The sequence below is a fragment of the Synchiropus splendidus genome, chromosome 9 (genome assembly GCF_027744825.2).
Source record: "Synchiropus splendidus isolate RoL2022-P1 chromosome 9, RoL_Sspl_1.0, whole genome shotgun sequence".
In the NCBI taxonomy this organism is placed as follows: Eukaryota; Metazoa; Chordata; class Actinopteri; order Syngnathiformes; family Callionymidae; genus Synchiropus; species Synchiropus splendidus.
Genome location: NC_071342.1, coordinates 25,150,985 through 25,172,500, shown reverse-complemented (window position 1 = coordinate 25,172,500; position 21,516 = coordinate 25,150,985). Strand labels below are relative to the sequence as shown.

General features: G+C 55.9%; 5 protein-coding genes across 10 annotated transcripts; 2 read left to right on the top strand and 3 right to left on the bottom strand.

Annotated features, from left to right (window-relative positions):
* Positions 1-229: 229 nt before the first annotated feature.
* Positions 230-4,535, top strand: LOC128764713 (follistatin-related protein 1-like). 4 transcript variants are annotated; one of them, XM_053874744.1, is made up of 11 exons: positions 230-265; positions 327-443; positions 1,882-1,971; positions 2,689-2,818; positions 2,888-2,917; positions 2,982-3,103; positions 3,166-3,284; positions 3,343-3,455; positions 3,537-3,647; positions 3,718-3,818; positions 4,160-4,535. In XM_053874744.1, the coding sequence occupies exons 2-11, from the start codon at positions 327-329 to the stop codon at positions 4,181-4,183; spliced, it is 957 nt and encodes a 318-aa protein (XP_053730719.1). In that variant the 5' UTR covers positions 230-265; the 3' UTR covers positions 4,184-4,535. The 4 variants fall into 4 exon arrangements, 3 of the variants coding, with proteins under 3 accessions (XP_053730719.1, XP_053730720.1, XP_053730718.1); XM_053874745.1 differs by lacking the exons at positions 230-265; positions 327-443 and adding an exon at positions 620-1,734; XR_008415789.1 differs by lacking the exons at positions 230-265; positions 327-443 and having other exon boundaries at positions 620-1,971; positions 3,537-3,597; positions 4,160-4,173.
* A 630-nt stretch (positions 4,536-5,165) lies between these two features.
* LOC128764634 (runt-related transcription factor 1-like) lies at positions 5,166-7,176 on the bottom strand. The gene is made up of 6 exons (XM_053874540.1): positions 7,131-7,176; positions 6,576-6,727; positions 6,356-6,515; positions 5,919-6,023; positions 5,786-5,853; positions 5,166-5,718 (listed from the first exon to the last, which is right to left on the bottom strand). Exons 1-6 carry the CDS (start codon positions 7,174-7,176, stop codon positions 5,443-5,445), a joined length of 807 nt encoding a protein of 268 aa, XP_053730515.1. The 3' UTR covers positions 5,166-5,442.
* On the top strand, positions 7,078-10,930 carry supt3h (SPT3 homolog, SAGA and STAGA complex component). Of its 2 annotated transcripts, none has more exons than XM_053874741.1 (12): positions 7,078-7,162; positions 7,478-7,566; positions 9,017-9,101; positions 9,181-9,267; positions 9,330-9,423; positions 9,655-9,782; positions 9,844-9,919; positions 9,994-10,106; positions 10,169-10,273; positions 10,327-10,455; positions 10,530-10,623; positions 10,716-10,930. In XM_053874741.1, the coding sequence occupies exons 2-12, from the start codon at positions 7,508-7,510 to the stop codon at positions 10,784-10,786; spliced, it is 1,041 nt and encodes a 346-aa protein (XP_053730716.1). In that variant the 5' UTR covers positions 7,078-7,162; positions 7,478-7,507; the 3' UTR covers positions 10,787-10,930. The 2 variants fall into 2 exon arrangements, with proteins under 2 accessions (XP_053730716.1, XP_053730717.1); XM_053874742.1 differs by having other exon boundaries at positions 10,530-10,619; positions 10,716-10,854.
* On the bottom strand, positions 10,887-15,880 carry cdc5l (CDC5 cell division cycle 5-like (S. pombe)). Its single transcript, XM_053874739.1, has 18 exons — positions 15,699-15,880; positions 15,280-15,383; positions 14,273-14,434; positions 14,064-14,191; positions 13,885-13,984; positions 13,643-13,769; positions 13,481-13,572; positions 13,261-13,405; positions 12,996-13,187; positions 12,767-12,915; positions 12,522-12,693; positions 12,246-12,410; positions 12,086-12,166; positions 11,769-12,020; positions 11,491-11,688; positions 11,296-11,427; positions 11,150-11,230; positions 10,887-11,083 (listed from the first exon to the last, which is right to left on the bottom strand). The coding sequence occupies exons 1-18, from the start codon at positions 15,741-15,743 to the stop codon at positions 10,964-10,966; spliced, it is 2,445 nt and encodes an 814-aa protein (XP_053730714.1). The 5' UTR covers positions 15,744-15,880; the 3' UTR covers positions 10,887-10,963.
* A 675-nt stretch (positions 15,881-16,555) lies between these two features.
* On the bottom strand, positions 16,556-21,422 carry napba (N-ethylmaleimide-sensitive factor attachment protein, beta a). Of its 2 annotated transcripts, XM_053874857.1 has the most exons (10): positions 21,182-21,422; positions 19,816-19,895; positions 18,713-18,829; positions 18,318-18,364; positions 18,160-18,237; positions 18,035-18,090; positions 17,839-17,923; positions 17,502-17,606; positions 17,332-17,400; positions 16,556-17,273 (listed from the first exon to the last, which is right to left on the bottom strand). In XM_053874857.1, the coding sequence occupies exons 1-10, from the start codon at positions 21,277-21,279 to the stop codon at positions 17,121-17,123; spliced, it is 888 nt and encodes a 295-aa protein (XP_053730832.1). In that variant the 5' UTR covers positions 21,280-21,422; the 3' UTR covers positions 16,556-17,120. The 2 variants fall into 2 exon arrangements, with proteins under 2 accessions (XP_053730832.1, XP_053730833.1); XM_053874858.1 differs by lacking the exons at positions 18,318-18,364; positions 19,816-19,895; positions 21,182-21,422 and having other exon boundaries at positions 18,713-18,820.
* Between the last annotated feature and the right edge of the window lie 94 nt (positions 21,423-21,516).

The window sequence follows — 21,516 nt, the reverse complement described above, 5'->3', positions numbered from 1 at the left end:
ACTGTAACTGGGTTGAGACCTGGTCGGCCGTGCGACCGCCTTGATCAGGAGCGCCTCGCGCTCGGACACTCAGCGGGGCTGGAGGTGACTTGTTGCGTGCGCGTGACGCTGCCTGGACTTGTCGGCGGGTCGCGTGTCAGTGAGTAGGCTGAGGAGGAGGGGGACAGCTGGCGGAGCGTCTGTCCTCCCTCGGAACGGGGCGCAGCTTCAGAACTGCCGTCCTGGACTCGCAGCTGGGTTCGGTGCCGATCTCCGCAGGAACGAGGTGCGAGCTCACCACCGCCTTCACTGAGCTTCTGCTCGTCACTTCTCGCTTCCTCCTGCAGATGTTGCGCGCGTGTGTGCTGCTGCTGCTGCTGCCGCTCTCCTGGTGTCCGGGGTCCCCCTCACCGGTGACCCGCGCGGCTGCAGGGTCACTGACGGGACTGGCGGAGGACGCGCAGGTACGACAGTGAGGCCGGGAAACTCTCGTCCCTTTGTTGCTCGCCTGCGTGAAGGTGCGTGCGTGCGTGTGTCTGCGCGTGTTGCACAGGGTTTTGTTGATGCTCTGAGCGCCTGTTTTAGCTCAGCTCTTGTTGTTTCTTCTTTAGGGTCGTTTTCTCTGCACCAGTGTCTCTGTCAGTGTTGGCTGTGTGTTATTGTGTTGCTCAAACCTTGGTGTGTTCACTGATTGGCTGGAGCTCCACAGTCCAGCACCGACCTCACCTTCATCCACGCAGTGAGCTCCGAGAACAGGTCGGGGTTTGGTCCAGTTGGGGGCCATTTGACCCTGATCTGAGGGGTCCGAACTAACTGAGGGTTCTGATCTGAGGGGTCCGAACTAACTGAGGGTTCTGATCTGAGGGGTCAAGACTGAGGGGTCAGGACTGAGGGTGAGGACGTGGCCGCAGGCTGCAGTGAACTTGTTGCAGTTGTGTGTAATTGATGGTGAAGGCTGTTCCTGAGTCTTGACGTGAGTCTGGGTCTTTGTCTCGTCACTCGAGCCTCAGGTGTGTGTTCCTGTGCATCTCCTTGTCAGTGGAACGTCCCGGGGACATGGACTTCTGGAGGGCAGCCTCCTGACAGCACAGGGGTCAGAGGTCAGAGCGTCTTGCTGAGATGAGAAAGTTTCTCTGGCTTTGGGTCCAAATGTTCTGGACAGAGCTTGAATGCAGCAGTTCAGCAAGGAAGTGTGTGTGTGTGTGTGTGTGTGTGCGTGTGCGTGTGCGTGTGCGTGTGCGTGTGTCAGCTGGTCCCTCAGAGCGGCAGATGTAAAGCCTTTGGTGAGGTTGGGTGTGTGTCTGCGCTTCTGCCTCTGTCTGTCGGGCTTCATAAAAAATAATGAGTCAGCAGTTTCTGCTGGTCTTTAGTTTGCTTCCCGTCCACCTTGTTTTTAAGCTGTGCGTGTGTGTGTGTGTGTCAGTGACAAATGAGGACCTGTAGGCTCTGACCTGTCAGTAGACAGGAATGTGTGCAATGTGTGTGCGTGTGTTTCAGCATAGCTATCCTAGTGAGGTCCAATTTGGGAGGAAAACACCTCCTTGTGTGGCCCTTATGTCTTTGTGAGGAAATGTCATCGGACCCCACAAGGTTGAGCCTCAATTTGAGGGTGAAGACGTCACAATAATGGATGGTTCTGACTGGGTCTCAGTTTGGTTGAGAGTCCTGTGTTTTGGGTGGTGAGGCTCAGGGGGAGTGGCTGGGGAAAGGGTGATGCCAGGAGAGGTCCCCACACGGACGGTGAGATGGACCTGTGTGAGTATAAACCCAGTGCAGAGGCCTGGCCCTCGTGGCTTCCTCCCTCCTGACCTGCAGCTCCAGGCCCGGGCAGCTGCCTCGCCGGGTCTTTGTCATGCAGATCATTCTGAGAGGATTCTGTGCTCGTGTGTGTGTGTGTGTCAGGAGCCGTCGGTGTGTTCCAGAACCTTCTGTGGAGCGGGTCGGGAGTGTGTGTCCACCGACAGAGGGGAGCCCGTCTGCCGCTGCCTGCAGGTGAGCCTCTTCTTCAGGCTTGAATGTGCTGGGTCGGTGAGAGAGCGCCACCCTCACCTCAGCCTGGTCTCCGTCACTAGGTCACGAGTGCCGACTCGCTGGACTGGTGAACCTCGTGTCCCATGTCCAGTCCAGTAGACCTTCCTAACTGGCAGCGGTTTGGTGCAGATGCTGCAGAGATCCATTTCAATTGACTGTTGAAGACTTTGAATGAACGTTGACACATAAACCATGCGCCCCGCCACTGGCGACTTGGCTCCGCCTCTCACTTCGTCCCGACCGACACTACACGCACGCTGCGTCTCGCTCATTATTCATGGTCGATGCCTTGAAGTCCGTTTAATTCAGTGGAGCGAAGACTCGACCTGAGACGCTCCAGTCTCCGTCACTGCCGCCCAGAGCCACCAACACAACACAAAACGCGTTTCTGTCTGCGCCGCCGGATGTGTCGAGCAGGATCACGCTGAAATGCATTTACTTAAACAAATGAAAGCACCAGAGAGATGTGCCGGACTCAACTCAGTACCAGTCTCACAGGCCTGTTTGACGTGGCTCTCTACAGCAGGACAGTAAACTGGACCCCCTGCTTTCCTCTGCTGCACCCGTCCTGTTTCACGAGGCCTGTTTGTTCTGTGCAGACGTGAGGAGCAGGGGTCCCCTCAGGCCTCCTGCTGCTGCGGCCGGACAGGTCCTTGACCCTCCTCTGTGTCCCGGCAGGAGTGTGAGGAGAAGGAGAGCTGGGTGTGTGGCAGCAACAGCCGCTCCTACAGGAACCACTGCGAGCTGCACCGAGACGCCTGCCTCGCGCAGGTCCGGATCCACCTGGAGCACCAGGGACGCTGCCCGGGTCAGAACCAGCCCTCTGCCCGCTCTGGAGCCTAGCTTCCCTGTGGTGACCTCTGGTTGTGTGTTTCAGGCGAGGCCCCTCAGACGGACGCGAGTCCCAGTAAGTCCCCCGTCGGCTCCTGGCGCGCAGCACTTCCCCGCTCTGACGCCCGTTTCCTGCTCAGTCGTCTGCTTCCTGTCCGACCGCGACTGGCTGCGGGAGAGAGTGATCCGGTGGCTCCGGGAGGAGGTCGGGCCGGCCTCCAGCAGCTCGGCCCTCCAGGACGCCCTGCTCACCTACTTCCAGGTGAGATCGAGCTCGGACAGACCGCTTCTGTTGGCGCCATGCTTTGACTCCTCGTGCCGCAGACCTACGACAATGGAGACTCGCAGCTGGACTCCAAGGAGTTCCTGCGCTTCCTGAAGCACAACGAGTCGGCCCTGAACCTGACCTTCTCCAGCAGCCAGGAGACCAACCTGCTGCTCAGGTCTGGCGTCCGCACCGAGCCGTGCGAGCTCTGACTCACGCTGGGCTGCTGCTCGCAGGTCTCTCTGTGTGGACGCTCTGATCGAGCTCTCCGACGAGAACGCCGACTGGACCCTGAGTCTCCCCGAGTTCGTCAACTGTCTGAGCCCGAGCTTCCACCCGCCGGAGAGAAGTAGGTCCCTCTTGACTGGGCCGGGGGAGTCTCGGCCCTGCTGCGGACCGAGCTCCATGCTGTCGCTGCCTGTGTGTTCAGAGTGCGCGCTGGAGGACGAGGTGTTCGAGGACGGAGCCCAGGCTCAGATGGAGTGCAACAAGTGCGTGTGCGCCTGCGGGAACTGGGTCTGCACGGCGCTCACCTGCAGCGGTGAGAAGGGAGGGGCCGCGGCGAGCACAGAGGCCACTGCTGCAGCCGGTGTGTGTGTGTGTGTGTGCAGGGGAGCTGCAGCTGCAGGACGAGCGGACAGACGGAGGAGCGGCTGAAGAGATGACGGAGGAGGAGTGGAGCAGGAGGGTGGCGGAGCTCACGGCTGGACAGGTCTCTGCCGCGCCTCCACTCAGTCTCACGCACACACACACACACACACCGTGATGTTCCCAAACACGCTGAGACGGTCACCACCAGTCACGTAGCGATGCATGTGGGGACCTTTTGCCAGACCCCGCGAGGTTCGGCCTCAGTTCGAGGGTGGAAACTTCCAAAATAACGGGCTGACTCTTAGTGGGTTCGGTTTGGTTCCGAGTCCTGGTTCAGCTGATCCAAGTGCTCAGGGGGAGGTCCCCACAGAGCTAGAGAGGTGTGTGTGAAGAGGAGCGCGCAGACCAGTGGAGCTGCAGAAACGTGAAGACGGTGCTGATCCTGCTCCTGTTCTCTTCCAGCACAACTTCACCCTGGAGACCTGAGGCCGGAGCAACGCCCCCAGAGCTGCTGCGCCTGCGTCTGTTGCTGTTGTGACATGTGTCGCCAGTAAAGAGTCTTCCTTTTTCTACTCCCTGGCTCCCCGTTAGTTCCATGACGGCAGGCTCACACACACACTCCCTGAGGGAAACCTCGCGAGCGCCCCCTTGTGGTTTTCAAGCAAAATCTTTCCCTTTTAAAACCGTGAAACCTTTACGAATTGTTTAAAAACGAAGCAGAAGTTGCATTTGAAAAACGCCGAGTGTGACTTGACTCCGTCATTTGCCATGAATGAAGAGTCATTAGTGTTCATGATCATGATTTGGGCTCAGAGATGAAGCGTTGCTGTGGAGCCACGGCGAGGGAGCGAGAGCTGAGGAGCCGTGAACGCACCCTCTCGGCAGGCTCACTGATCTGCTACCGAGTGTAAACCGGTGGAGCCGAGCCTTGCGTGATGACGGGATGAGAGCGGGTCCGCTGGGACCCGTGTTGTGACAACATCAATCCACACACACCAAACACAAAGAAAGAAACCAGCCATGAGACGGGACCCGTGAGGAGGACGGAGCAGCTCCGACGGGACAGTGGAGCCTGCAGAGGTCCGAGGAAGGTCCTGTTGCAGCTGCACTCCGCTTTTGTTTGGAATTGTTGGGTTTTAACCCTGTGGTTGCTGGTGAATGGAATATTGACCGGTCAGAGAACTGGAGTCTTCAGATGGATTCCAAACTTTCATTTTCCCAGATGGGTGGAACGATCATCAGGGAGTTTCTATAAACCACATAATCACACTGAGATCAGAACTATATTAAACGGTAGTGCAGTGCGCTAACTGCGTCATTCAAATCAAAACAAACACGCGAGTGGACACGGACACAAACCCAAACACACACAGCTGTTTCACCCGGCTCCCCGGACACATAGGTGAGCAGCAAAGCGCCACACTGCCCTGCTGCGTCACTGTAACTAACCATCCGAACCGCTGCAGTGAAAGTAAACCTGGCCAGCTCCGCTCTCATTATCATGACCGTTCGCAATGACTATTTACAATATATAAGAGAACTGAAACTTACATCGTCAGTGACTTCCAGAACGTGCGATGAGTGGAAAATGAACATGCGGAAAAGTATGCGTAAAGTATTGCTATTCTCAACAGAACTTACGTAACCTACGGAAACAGCGCTGCAGCCAGAGGAATTCTCAACAGTAATTCTGTCACTCAGTGTCAGACTGTGCTCTGTGGTCGGCCTCCTCGTCTGGATCTGCATCAGTAGGGTCTCCACACGGGCTCGTCCCGGACTGAGAAGCAGTTCTGGTCCATGTAGCTGTTGAGTGCCGCCAACAGGCCGCGGTCCTCCATGCTCTGGTTCACGCCACAGCAGAAGGCTCCATGCTGGAGGCCCCCGCCGGGGCCCAGAGGGGGGGCAGGGCTGGGGAAGTAGGAGGGCGCGGGGAGGGGGTGCACTCTGGAGCTGGCAGTGAAGCTCACCTGGCCGAGGAAAGGGGGCTCGTTGGCCCACAGGCAGGAGGAGAAGGTCCTGCACTCTGAGACACACAGACACACTGAAACGTTCCCGGGAGACACGAGCGTGACACACACCTGACGCCGCCGAGCTGCTGCTGCTGCTGCTGCTGCTGGCCCTCAGGAGCCCGGCCTTGGTCTCCTTCTGCCGCTGGCCTGAAAGAGGGGAAACAGACTGTGAACGTGCCCCTGAGATTTGGCTGAATCCTGCAGTGACTGACGTCTGGGCAGCCGCGGCCCGTCCACCGTGACCTTGATGGCTCTCCTGAGCGTGGCCACCTGCGGCGGCGAGGTCATCACGTTGATGGACAGAGTGAAGCTCTTCCCTGAGGAGAAGCACCAGAACATTTGCAACTCTCCAACTGCTCACGTGGGTCAGTGGAGCTACTGCTGCTGATTCCTTCGTTTGTGGCAGGAAATAACATGTGGATCCAGGTTCTAGTGAGGGAGTCCTGACAAAGGTTTCACCTCGACCAATGGCAGGAGAGTGGCGTCAACTCACGATCAATGCCACCTGTTGGCTCTGTTCTAAGAGTAGCAGAGTGGAAGACCACAGGAGACATTATGGGCTGTTGAGACCCTGAAGCTCCTTTCGGAACACACGCCACACGCGGGATTCCTGAGCATGAATCCTGAGAGAACTCGGCGGGAGCGTCACCTCTGCCGCTGCGGCCGATGAAACGGAGGTCGTTGAAATGCGCCACTCCGTTCTTCATGGTCGCGGTGGCGTTCCGCAGCTCTGCGCTGCTGTTGTCGTCGTTTCCAGCCATCACCATGACGACCACGCCGTCGGGCACGTCGCCGCTGCGCGCCAGCACCTGCAGGAGGAGCAGCCGGTCACCTGACCGCCGCTGCCACGGCGCAGCAGGGATAGTCACCAGGAAGGGCCTCGGCAGCGTCTTGTTGCAGCGCCAGTGCGGCGGCAGGGAGGTGCACAGGAAGTTGGGACTCTCCGTCCGCACCAGGCCTCTAGGGGGCGCCGGCTCCTCAGGTGGCTGATGCGCTGCAGGGCGACACTTGATCGCAGGATCTGGGAGCGAGAGATAAAACGCCTCCGGGTTCACGTTCACATTCACTCATTTATCAGTGACATCATTTGTCTACAGTCAACCAAAAGATATACTGTATATTACTATATATATACTGGACTATATATATATATATAGTATATATATAGTATATAGGCGAGAGCACGAGCTCTTGTGGACGCTCATGTTTCATGTCGCAGCCAGACTGTGTTTTTGAAAGCGATGGTGTCGCGTGCTTCCCGCTAAAAATGGTTGACACCGAAATACCGAAGGAAAAACCGGCCAACTGACACAAAGCGATTAAAAACTACAACTCCCGCCGCCGCCCCCGTGTCCGCCCCCGTGACGTCACTAAAGTGCGCCGGCACCTGTGGCCGCGCAGCTCCAGCAGTCAAGACAGCGCACGCTGCTGTTCTTCGTCCCTTTGTTGGCTCACGGTGAGGTGTTTCATCACCACCCCCCCCTCGTGCTTTCGGCGCGGCCTCGAGCTGCTTTGTGTCCAGTGACCGCAGCGTTTGGCTGCAGGAACCGAGGTGTTGTTATGCAGATCTCACTGCCGGAGGGGCTCGCTGCGGTCGCGCCACCTGTTGCCGCTGGCGGCGCACGCGCGCGGGCACGCGGCTGGGTTCTGCTATCTTGTTGTTTTAGCCTCGACTCTGCATCTTTGTTCAGACCTGGAGCGTGAGAGCGGTTCCATCAAGCCGCGGTGAGCATTGAAAGCGTGCGCGTGACCGCTGTGTTGTGCTCCTCAGAGCGTCCTGCGGCGGGACCCGCGTCCGACCATGAGCAGCCCCGTGTCAGCCGGCAGGAGCAACTTCATCCCGGAGCTGCAGAGCATGATGTGAGTGCAGGCGCGAGCCTTCAGCTCCACCTCTCAGTTCACACCTCCTTCTCCTCTCCTCCTCCATCTCCACCTCCTCTTCCTTATCTCCTCTTTCTCCTCCTCCTCCACCTCTCAGTTCACACCTCCTCCTCCTCCCCTCCTCCTCCTCCTCCTCCTCCTCCTCCATCACTTCACCTTCCAACACCTCCGCTGTCTGTCGTCACTCGAGTTGTACCGGCTCAGACCGCCGTGTTTGAGGCGCGTGTCCTGACACGGGGCCGGTGACCTGAGCTTGGCTGGACGCTTGGCTGCGTGTGGTGTTGAGTGCGACTCACCCCAGAAGAGCGTGGAGCTGCTGCTGCTGCTGCTGCTGAACAGACTGTTGGACGCCATTTCTCCTGCTCCGGTCCACAACTGTGATGGAGAAACCATGAGAACTTCACGTCTGAGACTCTGAAGTGCAGAACACAAAACAGCGTCAGCTCCGTTCAGGATCCTGCGCCTGTTGGTGGAAGGTCATCTGTTGCCACGGCAACACTCCCAGCAGCTTCTGCGCTTGGCTCTGAGAGGTTCCTGCGCCAGAGAGGAGACCTTCCCTCTCTCGTTATTAGCAGCAGACGCCGGGGTGTCGCGTGTTTTTCTGAAACCCTTCAGTCCCCACAGTGTCACGGGCTGCAGCCGTCCCAGACAGACAGACAGACAGACAGACAGGCGGCAGATGCATCCAGAGCTCGCCGCTCCCGCCGTCAGTAGAAGGACTGGATCCGAGCCGGTGCCCGGGTCATGTGACCAGCCGGTGCTGTTCTGCGCCAGGTTTAGCCCCAAGCACACGTGTGTGTTTGTGTGTGTGTGTGTGTGTGTGTGTGGAGGGACTCACCTGCTGCTGTGTGCCGGTGGTCAGAGCGGCTGAAACTAAACCCCAAAACCTTCAAACCCGACGCCAGCCTCCTGACCAGAGGCCGCTCTGCCCACAAGCCTGGAGGGTGACGACCAATCACAGCGCGGCTCCTCCAGGAAGTGGGATCTGGTCTGGAAGTGGTTTCTGTGGCCAATGCAAATCCAGGGTTTCACCCCATTCTGTGTGTGTGTGTGACCTCGGTGTGTGTCTCTCCGACCCCGGCGCAGCCTCGCGTCCCTGTCTCTGCTGTGGTTTGTGGCCATTCAAATGTGTGTGTCGTGGCTGTTGAGAATCACAACAGCGTGTGTGTGTTTGAGCTTTTCTTTCCTGGTGAGGACCTATTTTGGGGAAAACCCCTCCTTGTGGGGACCATTTGGCTGGAGTTTAAGCCTCAGTTTGAGGATAAAGTCTTGGTTCCGGTCTGGTTCAGGGGAGCCATGTCCTCACATGGCTGGGGAAGGGGAGACGGCCAGGGGAGGTCCTCACAAGGAGTGAGAGACGGAGCGCTTCATGGTCAGGCTCTGGTGACCCGGGACGCAGTGGTGCTTGACCTGCTGGTGTCTGTCTCAGGTTCGCCCTGGGAGACGCTCGCCGGCCGGTGTACGAGACCGCCGCCCTGGTGGAGGACGTGGTGCACACGCAGCTCATCGCCATGGTAGCAGAAAGACTAAGGTGTCAGCGGCAGGTCTGGGTGATGAAGCAGAGGTGTGTGTGTGTGTGTGTGTGTGTGTCAGCTGCACAGGGCCTGCGAGGCCGCCAGCCTCCGTGGCTCCAGGTTCATCTCAGCTGAAGACATTCTGTTCCTGATGAGGAGGGACAAGGTGAGTGGAGCCACTGCTGCTGCCTGTGTGGCTGCAAGTGTCGAGCCTCTGGTCTCCTGCAGAGGAAGCTGTCCAGGCTGCTCAAGTACCTGCAGTTCAGAGACTACAAGTCCAAGATACTGAAGACCATGGAGGAGGACGAGACGCTGGAGCCAGGTGCGTGCGCGCGCGCGCGCACACACACACACACACACACACACACACACACGTCACTCTGTCCTCACCTGAAGCAGGACTCTGGACCCAGCTAGACTCACCCGCTTGTTTTGAAGTCTCTGGACTGGTAAAAGGTCCCCACAAGGACAGTGCTTTGCCAAGACTCGGTCCCCACAAAGTAGTACAAACCCTGGCACACGTGGCGGCCTCTGACACCCGCCTGGTCTGCAGGGGCCACGGCGGGGAACCGGCGCCAGCGTCTGGCCCAGGACTTCCTGGTGTGGATGGATCAGACCGGGGAGCTGCTGTCGCTGGCCCAGAGGCCTGAAGTGGACCCGGTCAAACAGGAGCGCATGGAGGTGGGACACGGAGGCGGCGGGTGACCAGAACAGCGCCCCCTCACTCTGCCCTGTGCTGCAGAGACTGGAGCGCCAGACCCGCTCCATGGACCAGAGCCAGTACCTGGAGTTCTGCGAGAGCCGGCAGCTCAGCTTCGGTGAGGCGGCTCCCACAGAGGCAGGTCTCACCTGAGGTCACCCCCTCTCGTCTCTTCTCTTCTCTGGCGTGCAGCCAAGAAAGCCGCCAAGTTCCGGGACTGGCTGGACTGCAGCAGCCTGGAGGTCAAGCCCAACAGCGTGGCCATGGAGGTGCTGTCCTACCTGGCCTACGAGACGGTGGCCCAGGTAACGGCGGGAGGCTGCCGGGCGGCCGGCGGGCGGCGCTCACAGCTGCTTTCTGTCTGCAGATCGTGGACTTGTCCCTGCTGGTGAAGCAAGAGGCGGCAGCCAAGCCGGACCCCGTCAGCCACGTGATCTCGGCCCACGCCATCCAGTACAGCTCGCAGACAGAGGTGCCCCCTGCTGGCCGGCCCCCGCCGCCCGCGCTCACGCTCTCGTCCTGCAGGTGAAGAAAGACCCGGACTCGCCCGACCCCGCCCCCTCCTCGCCCCCCGGCTCCTCCCACTACTCCAGGCTCCTCCTGCAGGGCAACGGCAGCCTGGACGGCAGAGCCAGGCCGAGGAAACGCAAGAAGGTGGGTGGTGCCGAAACATTACGACCACGTGCTCGGCGTGGTGTGACGTCGTCTGGCCGCGGTCTGTGCTGCAGAGCTGTCCAGCTGCTCCGGAGCCTCCCAGCGGAGCCATCCAGCCCGGCCACGTCCGAGAGGCCATCAGGAGATACAGCTACAGACACAACGTAGGTCCGCCTTCCCTTCTTCTCAGCCGCCAGAGAGGCCCCCTGCAGCCCAGATGGGAATCTGAAGTGTCGCACGGTTCTGCTGTGTCTCCTCAGAGTTCCTACAGCAGCGGCGGCGGCGTGATGTTCCTGGCCTGCTGACTCAGCACTCTGATCTACCGTTTTGATACTTCTCTCTGTGTCACTTCGTGACGGACCATTAAAACCGTGGATGGGTTCTGCGTCTGTTATTGGAAGAACTGCCGTGATCGGTTTTGAAGGCTCCGGTCACAGGTGAAAGAAACTTTATTGGTGACTCATACAGGAAGACTGAGCGCGCTCAGTGGGGTGCGGCCTGAGGCGCGTTACTCGGCGTATTTCTGGGCACTGCTGAGGAGAGCCTCTCTGTCCATGACCAACTCTCCGTATCTGTGCTGCAGCTCTCGCTCTCTCTCCATCTGCCGCTCCACGTCCTCGCGCAGCGCCTGGCGACAAACGTGTGCGGGGTGAGCGCCACCTCAGGCCTGGCCGCCTCCCTCTGCTGCACTCACCTCCAGTCGGCGTGGAATGGCTGTGTCCTCCTGCTTCTTCAGCTGGCTGAAGGTCTGCAGCTCGGTGGCCGCCTGCTCCACCTGGTGGCCACAGAGAAGCGTGGTCAGGGGTGACTGGCTGCTGCTGGAGTGTTATGGGGTGCTACCTGCTCCCACAGCTCGCCGTGCTGCTTGAGGAGGCCCAGCGCTCGGGACTGGAAGCCTCCCAGCAGAATCTTCAGCTTCTTCTCCAGCTTGGCCGCCTTGCGGGCCTCCGTGGTCATGTGACCTCGGTTGACCTGGAAAGGGAGACGGCGCAGCGTGAGCTCACCAGGCTCGCCCTGGGTCTGGGTCTGGCTTACCTCCAGCTTCTTCTCCAGACTCTCGATCCGGTCCTTCTTGGACACCAGGTTGGCTCTGGTGTAGCGGTTCTGACCCGGCAGGTACAGCACCTGCCCGTAACACTCCTCCCACACCTGAGTGTAGGCCTCCATGCTGAGCTCGCCGTGGCCCATTCCAGCCTTCACCACCTCCATCTCTGCCGCCAGCAGCAGCTTGGCCTGTTGGAGGCGACGGACACCTGAGCGTCAGCCGGCGGAGGGGGGGGGGGGGGGGGGGCGTGGCCGGCGGGGGGCCTTACCTGCTCCATCTCCTGGCCGCTGAGCGGCCTGTAGGCGTGGCTCTCCAGGTAGGCCACATGCGAGGCGCTGCTGGAGGCGGAGGCGGGGCCGCGGCCCTTGAGGCGCTGCAGCTGCGCGGCCGCCTGGCTGCACGGGTGGTGCAGGCAGTCGTAGTGCAGCATGGTGATCATCTCCTGCTTGATCATCTCCTCGGCCAGCTGCAGGTCTGGGAGCTGCTCCATGGAGGCGGGCCGCAGCACCGACTCGTTCACCTGGACACACGTGTGTGGCACCGTGATCAGGGTTCAGAAGGCACCAGCAGCGGGCGCCACCTCACCTCCGTGGGCCGGGGCAGGTCCCTCTGCACGGCCGTGTGGCGCAGCTTCAGCTCCTTCTCTCGCTCGGCGTCCCTTAGGGCCTGAGGCACAGAGGAGCAGACGCTCCAGGTGAAGACGGAGCGTCTGGAAGCCCTGTCCAGCTCACCTGCTTCACCTCACCTGCTTGGCCGCCTCCACGTCGGCCGCGTCCTCAACGAAGCCGCTCTCCGTCTCCGTCTCCTCCAGCTCCTTCTCGGCGTTCTCTGGCAGGACGATCTCAAAGTCGTTTTTGGGAACAGGAAGTGACATCAGACCATGCCTGAGGTGCTGCAGGCTCTCCTTCTGCTGCATGTGCAGAATAATGGACCATGAGCAGCTGAGCAAGTCCGTCGTGGTTCGTGAGATGAAGAGCCACGTGGACCAAGTCTCCTGGGTCACATGACCAAGCCTTCTCACCATGTGTTTAGCGAACGCCGGGTCGGCCAGTTGTTCCTCACTGTTAATGTTCAGCTTGTCCCGCAGAGGCGTGCGACCCGGGGTCAAACCCGGGGTCACGGCCCCTCGTGGGGTCATTGCCCCGCCAGCTTGTGGGGTCATGCCCTCAGCAGCCTGACCTGGTCCAGGAGTCCTGCAGGAGTCAATCAAGGAGAAGGTCTGAGGCCGCTCTCCTGCCAGGGACCGAGCGGCTGAGCATCTGCTACCTGAAGGGGGTGCTGAGGACGGTGTTGGGGGTCTGGATCTGCTGGCGCTGAGGGGTCACACCGCTGAAGTCGCTCTCGTGCAGCGGGGTGTTGAGGCCGCCCTTCAGCGGCGTGTCAGTGTTGGTCAGCGCCATCAGGTTCTGTGCCTCCTGGGGACAGAACCTTGTCAGGGATGGGTCCAGGTCCAGGTCCAGGTCCAGGTCCAGGTCCAGGGGGAGCGGAACGTTACCTGCAGTATCCTGTCCTGGCCAGCAGGGGTGCGGGGCGTGCGCAGGCCTGTGCTCATGGCGTTGGTGACGCTGTACTCGGAGAGGAGGGTGGAGGACGCAGAGTTCCCGCTCTCGCTCTCCTCCGCAGCCTGGCGAGCCACTTCACTGGCCACTCCCAGCTTCACCACCTCCTCCAGCTCAGCGTCGCTGATCTGCAGAGAAGAGGGTCACGCTGCAGCTTCAGGGCCTCACCTCAGGCTGAGGCTCTCAGGCTGAGGCTCTCACCTGTGGAGCGGGCAGAACCAGCTTGGAGCGCTTCTTGGTGAACTCTGCCACTCCACTGGTCTGCAGGATGGCGGACGGCAGGTCGCTCTCTTTCTTGGACTTGATCTTGTGCCTGTCTTTCTTGCGGTCGCGGTCCTCTTGCTCACTGGACACACACACAGACACATACGTGAAGATCCCCAGACTCCAGCGCAGCAGTGCGGCCTGTGCAGCTACGGACTTGCGCAGTTCTCCATCCAAGTGCTGCTGCCTGAGTCGCTTGAAGTTGGGCTCCAGCGGGTCGTACTGCTCCATGCTGGTGTCGTAGAAACCCTGCAGAGGAGAAAAGCCCTCAGCCTGGTTTGTCTCCCGGGAACAGACAGGTGCACGGGGCGATACACACGGGGGCCGGCTTCTTTTCGAAGGGGATCTCAGCATTGTAGTCTACGCCTCTTTTCTTCTTCCTCTTCTTGGAAACGCCGATCCCTGCTGCGCGCAGCTCTCTGCGCTTCTGCAGAGCTGCCAGTCGCCTGCAACAGTCAACAGTCACCATCACGGATCAGTCCAGTGGTAGTGGTGCTGGTGCTGCCGGTCACTGAGGCAGGTCCAGGCCTCGGCGGATGACTGAAGACGAGCGCGTCTGACCTGGCTTCCTCCAGCTGCTTCTCTCTGGCCTTCCTCTTTGCCTTCTTTCCTTGAGTGTTAGCAAGTCGAGCTCGAGCTTCAGACAGCATCTCCAGCTCGTCTACGCACCACCAGGGAAAATGTGGGTCATGAATGAATGTGTGACTGATTTTTTTTTCTATACAAGTGCGGAGTGGTACCTTCATCCATGTCAACAGGGTCCGGTCTGGCAGGTTTAGTTTCGGGGTTTGGGTCGATCTCGCCTGGCTTTAACTTGCGGGGATCTTCCCCCACTTCCTCCTCATTGTCTCTCTGGGCTGCTTTGTCTCTGGGGGGAAAAGACTTGTTTCTTTCATGGAACATTGATAGGTTTGGTGATTAAAAAGGAAGGGCAGAGACAAAGGCGTACAGCAGGTATTCATAGTGCTCCAGACACTGAGCTGCAGTGCGCCCTATGATGGGTGCGATGGTCCTCCACTGGGTCGGCATCAACTTGGCCAGGTGCAGAAGCTTCTCCTCTTCCTCCCGCGACCATTCCGTTTTCTTGATGCTTGGATCCAACCACTCGTACCTGGACACAGAGACACATTATCAGACGTGATGCACCGAAATGAACATCTGTAGCCCCTACTCAAATAAAATGGAAAAAACTTGGCTGAATACAGAACAATGATGAATATAAATATCATTTTTTTAAATGTTCCATAAACAGTCGACAACAGATGACTGGATATTTTTGACATTAAAGTTTTTCATTTATATTAGAAAACATGCATTCCAACAACACAATCAGGTAGATAACCCACAACAGATGAATTATCCGAGTTAGCAAAGCTACAGTGAGCAGGCTGATACTGTGAACCAAAGGCTCTGACCAAAAACACTAAATGCAGACTTCGTATCACAATTTGCGCTGAAGCGTTGCCATGACGACGGTCGGTAGTGCTTGATACATGGACAAAAAAGAAATATGATAAAGGGGAGACGAGTGATACATGTGGGTCGGAAAGGCCAAATCACTGACTCGTGTTGAACACTCCTGTTCGGTCACCAGCCACTGAGTCGGTGCGGTCGCCACTTACGGTGGAGGATTATGTTGCCAGCTATCCACAACGGCACCTCAGAGAATGGTGCCGCCACACATTTTTGTGTTCGAAACACACCTTCTATTGCATGGTGTTTGAAGTGAAAAGCGTTGTTCCGGTAGCTCTGCACGGTTTTGATAGCGTCACACGCCACTACTCGGCTTTGCGAATACTTTTTTGCACTCTTCAGTGCTGGGGACTGCTCATCATGTACTTTGTCCGACTCTGACGTACACGGTTTACAGATGTACTCTGACAAATTAAAGCAAGCATCAGAAATAACCACCTCTCCACTGACTTCTTTCACCTCACTTATGCCACAAACACTTACCATCTCGCTTTGCACTGCTTCGCAGATTTACGATGAAGTAGCGAAGCTATTCTTGACCACTGGTTTTTGCCATACTTCATCACCGCCGCCTTAAGAATCTCATCCTGGTAGACAGGACACAAGTGAACAATGTGTCGTGAGTGGAAAAACATTGACAATCAGACAACTGCACAGGTAACATTGTTTCTGGACAAAAGCCGAGTGCGTGAAGTTTGTTTACAGCTATCGATGCGTGTTTCTATACAGACGACAGAAGCAGCACAGCTCACTCGGAAAGCTGCCTAATACAGCAGCTAATGGAACTAGAGCCCCTGCAGTGGGATACAACGAGTCACAACAGCGAGTAGCTTTCTCGTCACGTCATGTCTGCAACTGAGTGGTTAGCATGATGCTAACTCCGTTAGCCTGTCGCCACCTACCTCGGTGTTGCGCCAAACGCCACCTTTTATCATTATTCGCGGCATTTTTGCTGCTTGTTTTCAAACTGTGCCTCGGAAGAAAATAGATAACGGAATATAAAAACAACAAAACCGAAGTCGCAGTTTACACTGCGCACGAACTAACGCTGCAGCGCAATGAAAGCATGTACACCGGAAACGGAAGTTTATGATGGTACTGCCAGAGGCATTGTGGGTAATGAAGTTTTATATAGCTGATCGCGCTTTTATAGGAGTACAAAACAAATTAGTGTATTCATTCGCTATTTTTTTTTAACTTGTAATCATTTCTTCTTTTTTTCCTAAATACAATATTTTAAATATGAATATAATATATTTTAAATATGAATATTTAAAATGTTTTCAAGGCAAGCGGTTTTGAAATCCTAACAGTTGTCGCCCGTGTTGAAGGCTTCATACGTATCAAAGATGGCAAGATGAAATTCACCAGCTCGCACTCCCAACGGAGGCAGGAGCAGTAACTGACCGAAGGTCAAGGTCATGACGCTCCTGGAGGCGACAGGTCGCGGATAAACAAGTGTAATACCATGGTGAAAAGATGAACGATTGTCTGACACGCCTACAGAGATCAGCCACTGTGCTCTTACTGTAACTAACTATCGACACTTGAGTTTGACCACACGGCTCCCAACATCTGCGCAGTCTTTGTAAACAACATCATGCAATAGACGACACTCTGTCTGGTGAGAAGAAGCTACAAAAGAAGGTGCAGAAATGATAAGATCTGTTCTTCTCTCTGCTCCTGATCCCTCAGACCAAGTCGAGTGGAGTGGTGGTTTGTTTGATGCGGGATCTCACTAAAATCGAGCAGAAGCGGGTGCGGTGGCAATTTTTTATTCGTAATTTTCAGAGGTACATTTGGATTGAATCCACACAAATGGTAAACGACTACCGTAATGTTCCTTACAAGATCCCACAACACAGAACACAAACACCAAGGTGACGAGAGACATGCACAAACAAGTCAGGAACACAGATGAGGAAGACCACCTGATCACATGACCATGCCACCGGCTCAACTGACGTAGTGAGGAGTAAAAGAGTGAGAGTTGGGGGCTAATACCTAAAATATCCAGACGAATCGTAACACTGTGCACCAGGATAAACAATAAATATCTTGACGGTAAATATAGTAAATAACATCTTCCCTTTGTCATATATAAGTAACTCTGATATCGGTTGCACATTTCCCATTTAGTGACGTCACACGTGCTCTCTCTCTCTCACACACACACACACACACACACACACACACACACACACACACACTCAGGCGTTTCCTTTCGGTCCAGTCGTACAATACTGCAGGAACAGAGCAGGTTGGGGGCCATAGTACAGTGATGATGTCATGCAGACTGATATGTACAACACAGGAACAGTCTTCTATTTGAGGTCTCCAGCGTCGCCTTGAATGGTCTTCTTGATGCGCAGCAACATGGTGGTGAGCCACTGGTCCAGGCGCGACACCGAGTCGAACTCCTTGACGGCCTCTGTGAAGGCCTCGCTGTTCTGCTCCTCGTGAGCCTCCAGGAGTTTCTGCATCAGGAGGAGAGGTGAGCAGCAGTCCGCCTGGCAAACCTCCGCCCAGACTTACCTTCAACAGTTTGAGCTCTCTGGAGTCCGAGAATGCTGGGAACATCTCCTCGTACTTCTCAATGGCCAACTGCCACACACACACACACACACACACACACACGAGCTGAATCACTCCAGAGTCAGGAGCTCAGCCAGGCGTCCCACTGGAATCAGGTGTGTGTCTGGTACCTTTGCGTTCAGCTCGTCCACTATGAAGTGACAGAGTGATGCTTTGAAGAAATACTCTTTAGCGTTGTACTTCAGCAGAGGGTTGTCCATAGTGCTCATGGCAACCTGGAACACACGCACAGCCACTCACGGTGAGTCACTTCATGGGAAACACAAGCAGAACTGGCACCAAAGATGTGAGGAGTCACAGCGAGACAAAAGAACTTGACTCTCTCTCGAAGTCTTTCGAGCCTCTACTCAACACCAGTGGAGCTTGAGAGGTGGAGCAGGCTCCAAAACAACCCAGAGAAGTTCAGCCCCTCCAGATTCTGCATGAAGAGAAACACGACTCTGGTACCTGCTCGTAGATCTCGATGGCCTTCTGGTACTGCTCCAGCTGAGCGCTGTAGTGTCCAACCTTCAGCAGACACTTGTTGGCCGAGCTGCAGTTGGACACAGTTCACAGAGGATTATTGCTTCGCCCAGTCCACTCCATCCCAGACATTTCATGCAGCACTTCATGATCAAGGTCACTGCAGCGTGTGTCAACTGACCTGTTGGACTCTTCGCCTTTGTAATAATCTGCTGCTTGTTCATAGTGTGCGATGGCCTGAAGTGGAACCAAATACCGGTCAACATGAAATGCCAACATGACATTTGAGAGAAGTCTGTACCGCACCTTCTCGATGTCCACCAGCTCAGACTCGTAGATTTCTGCGATCGTGATGTGATGTTTGGCTGCAATGGTGAAGCGACCCTGCGATCAGAACATGGCGTCCTTAACAACAACCAACCACAACAATCCATGCATCAGTGGAGAAGGTTCAGGAGCCTCACCATGTCAGTGTAGATGTCGATGGCCTGATTTAGACAGTTGATGGCCTCTAGAGGGAGACAAGCACACGCAAGTCCTTTGAGCCACTGAAGCAGAAAAGCTAACACACCAGTCTCAATAACACCTCCATATTCGGAACTCTAGAACAGAGAACTGGGGTCAGTGTCCTCAGACAAACAGGTAAATCAATTTCCAAACACAGTCTCTTGAAAGCCGTCTGGTCTCGGTTCGCTCAGTTAGAGGGAGCATGTGAACCTGTTGCCTTTCTATCTGTCATGTCCTGTGAAATAATGGCAACATATTCACAGAAACATAAGCGTGTACTAATGTGTGTGATATGGACATGGGTATTTATACGGAATGTTGATGAGGGACTGACATAAACAAGACCACTCACCCTGAGGGTCGGCCTTTTTGTAGGCGTTGCCGGCGTCCACGAAGCTGGTGGCCGAGTCCAGTTTGTTCTGCAGCTGCATGTGGAGCCGAGCGGCCTGACAGAAAGCATTGCCTGCAGCTGGAAACACACGGATGCAGTTCATCACGCGGTTGTCTTGGCAACCAGCCTCACGACTCTATGGGGTGATACTCGATGAGCCAGCAAGACGGCTCTCCACAGTGAGTGGACAGAGTGAGGTACGAGTGACCCGTTGCACACTGTACACAGGTACAGACATCATCACCTACACTCCAAATAACAGGCACTAAAGATAGTGAAAATGACTGTTGGTAGATCCCTTTGGTACAAGTCGTCGAGTTTTGGGCCCACGACCTTTGGGCATGCAGTGCTGACCTTCAACACAGGCTGAAGTTCACTCCCTGTCTCTTGTCTTCCAGACCGGATCTAAACCGAAGCCCTCCAGGTCATGATTCCCTCCACACTCAGCTGGAGATGGTCATGTTTGACGTGGGTGTGCGTCAGGTGTGAGCACCACGTGTCGCCATCTCACAGCATGACACACAGCATGTGCAGCATGATCCACCATTCCTGACGTAGCACAGTTAGTGGTTCAGGATCTGAGTTGTGAAAATGCAGCGCTATTTTTAGAACGTTCAAGGTCATCCCTTCCCAAAACAATGGCAGATGCTGCTTTGTCTCCACACGCTCCAGTGTGCAGCAGAGTCGCTGTCTTGCTTGCTAGAAGAGCTCGAAGAGCGGGCAGACTCTTCTCACTCTGCTTCTGGTCCGACACAGAGGCAGGAAGCAGAGTTCAGTCAGAAGGGTCGGTGCTGAAGATGACTTGAAAGGACAAGCTTAGAAAGCAGTGTAACAGAGGGACATGTGGAGACAAAGTTAGGGAGGACAGACTCAGATGGTTTGGACAGTGGAGAGCAGAGACGGGGGACATGGTGGTACCAGGCAACTGAAGGAGAGGAAGACAAGCACTGAGGAGGAGAGGAGAGGCCAGTGAGGCTGAGGTGGAGGAGAGTGAGCTGCTGTGACAACCTCTGATGGACAGCAGCAGAGGCAGAGCCTGCTTTGCTGGTGAGTGCGAGACCTACCACTCCAGTTCTTTGCCATCTTAAACATGTTGGCGGCCCTGGCATACATTTCACAGGCGTCCTCCACTTTGTGATTTCCTCTGCAAACACACACATTTGAATCTCATCATTAAACTGTCCTTCATCCTCTTTCAGTGTGAGGCTGAAGAAATGAGTCAGGATTTCATAATGAACAGCATGAATGGATCAATGTCACCACAAATGTTAGCACAATAGCTGCAGGTGAAAGTGAAGGCTGAGGCCTCCCGGCGCTGGGGTCATAAATGTCGCTCTTTTAACCAGGCTCACCAAGGCAGCGCTGCCTCAGCTGTTATTTGGTGTCAGGAAGATCAACGGAACATTCCACCCACTCAGATCACACGATGCAAAAAATAAACATGTCAATGATAGAGAAATATTAATGTGAGGGGAAAAGCTATGACCCAAATCTGTCTGCACTTCCAGGACATTTAGTCTAAATTTGTCCATGAGCGCAGATAATATCGCACCGCGCTGATAAATCAGGGCAGGGATTCGACTGAGAGGAAATACAGGTTCATCCATCAGGGTCGATGTTGCACGTTACAATCAAAGCAACGGAAGATTCTTTGACTTTTGCTGAAGCTATATTTTGGGCAGATCTATTGTGAAATTCCCATTCAGGGTTAGGGTCAAACAAGACCAGGATTTTCAGTGACACCTCAAACATATTTGGGGGGAGTGCGTATTGCCACTTGCTTTTCCTTCACATCAATCCCGACTCAAACTGAATTCATCGTTGACTTGTTATCCTGAAAGCCAACACGCTCTCTTCTTCATATGAAACATGACATGACAGCAGATGAAGCAGAGCGCCCTGGAGGCCCGCACTACAGCGAGGCTGGACCTGCTCTCCTCCCTGACTGGCATGGCTGATGAAGGAAATCAGGTGACCAGTGCAATAATCTGAAACCATTTCAAGATTCACATTCAGCATATACAGACGGGGCATGTCTTTGAAGAATAGCTGGAGCCATCATATTTAGATCGTACAGAAGGCAATTCAGCATCAACATGATGTCTGGCTCCTAAAGGAAGAACGCGTGTTTCCATCCATCGAGTCGCCAGTGTGAGCATCTTCCCATGCCCTGGCTGGGGGTCGTCTTGGAATGGTTTTCCTCCGGCGCACGCACGGGCCCAGACACGGCGCACTAGCGAGCGAGGACAGGAGGAGTGCTGAAGAGTGGAAGGAACCGCGGAGGTTAAAATGCCAGAGAGCCCGCGTGTGTCGAGAGAACGTCACGGTTCGTCGAAATCCCAGGCACAAATGGGCCTGCGTGCCTCCCCCGTCCCTCCCCCACCCCAGCCACGCAGAGGTAAACAGCCCGCAGCCGCAGACGCAGCTCACCCGAACATCCCGCCGAGGAAGGAGCCGGACGCCTTGACCTTCTTGTCCGCCTCTGCCATCAGCTGCATGGCCTCCTTCTCTTTGCCGGAGTTATCCATGGCGTGCTATCGAAGGACGAGGGGGCGACAGGCCGTTGTTCCGCAGTGAGGAGGAGGAGGAGGAGGCGGAGGAGGATGAGGAGGAGGAGGAGACGGTGCTGATGCTGGGAGCCTCTTCTTCTACGACGGTGGCGTCGGATGGCGGCTGCTACTGTGGCGCCCCCTCCTGGATGAGCTTGAGAAAACTAAATAGAAAATAGAAACGCTTTAAATGGCTTGATCAAATTTCCGTTACTA

Bases quoted from the DNA above. Each gene is read 5' to 3' on its own strand.
- LOC128764713 (XM_053874743.1), top strand. From the start codon at position 1,693: ATGCCAGGAGAGGTCCCCACACGGACGGTGAGATGGACCTGTGTGAGT. The intron at 2,819-2,887 runs GTCAGAACCAGC...TGTGTGTTTCAG, and splicing joins GCACCAGGGACGCTGCCCGG to GCGAGGCCCCTCAGACGGAC. The intron at 3,819-4,159 runs GTCTCTGCCGCG...GTTCTCTTCCAG, and splicing joins CGGAGCTCACGGCTGGACAG to CACAACTTCACCCTGGAGAC.
- supt3h (XM_053874741.1), top strand. From the start codon at position 7,508: ATGAGCAGCCCCGTGTCAGCCGGCAGGAGCAACTTCATCCCGGAGCTG. The intron at 9,783-9,843 runs GTGGGACACGGA...CCTGTGCTGCAG, and splicing joins TCAAACAGGAGCGCATGGAG to AGACTGGAGCGCCAGACCCG. The intron at 10,456-10,529 runs GTGGGTGGTGCC...TCTGTGCTGCAG, and splicing joins GGCCGAGGAAACGCAAGAAG to AGCTGTCCAGCTGCTCCGGA.
- LOC128764634 (XM_053874540.1), bottom strand. From the start codon at position 7,176: ATGAAACACCTCACCGTGAGCCAACAAAGGGACGAAGAACAGCAGC. The intron at 6,728-7,130 runs GTGCGCTGTCTT...TCTCGCTCCCAG, and splicing joins AAGGGACGAAGAACAGCAGC to ATCCTGCGATCAAGTGTCGC. The intron at 6,024-6,355 runs GTGACGCTCCCG...GCTTCTCCTCAG, and splicing joins CATCGGCCGCAGCGGCAGAG to GGAAGAGCTTCACTCTGTCC.
- napba (XM_053874857.1), bottom strand. From the start codon at position 21,279: ATGGATAACTCCGGCAAAGAGAAGGAGGCCATGCAGCTGATGGCAGAG. The intron at 19,896-21,181 runs GTGAGCTGCGTC...GTGTGTTTGCAG, and splicing joins TTCCTCGGCGGGATGTTCGG to AGGAAATCACAAAGTGGAGG. The intron at 17,607-17,838 runs GTACCAGAGTCG...CGTGTGTTCCAG, and splicing joins CCATCGAGATCTACGAGCAG to GTTGCCATGAGCACTATGGA.
- cdc5l (XM_053874739.1), bottom strand. From the start codon at position 15,743: ATGCCGCGAATAATGATAAAAGGTGGCGTTTGGCGCAACACCGAG. The intron at 12,167-12,245 runs GTGAGGTGAAGC...TCTGTGCCTCAG, and splicing joins ACGTGGAGGCGGCCAAGCAG to GCCCTAAGGGACGCCGAGCG. The intron at 11,231-11,295 runs GTAGCACCCCAT...TGTGGCCACCAG, and splicing joins ACGGCGAGCTGTGGGAGCAG to GTGGAGCAGGCGGCCACCGA.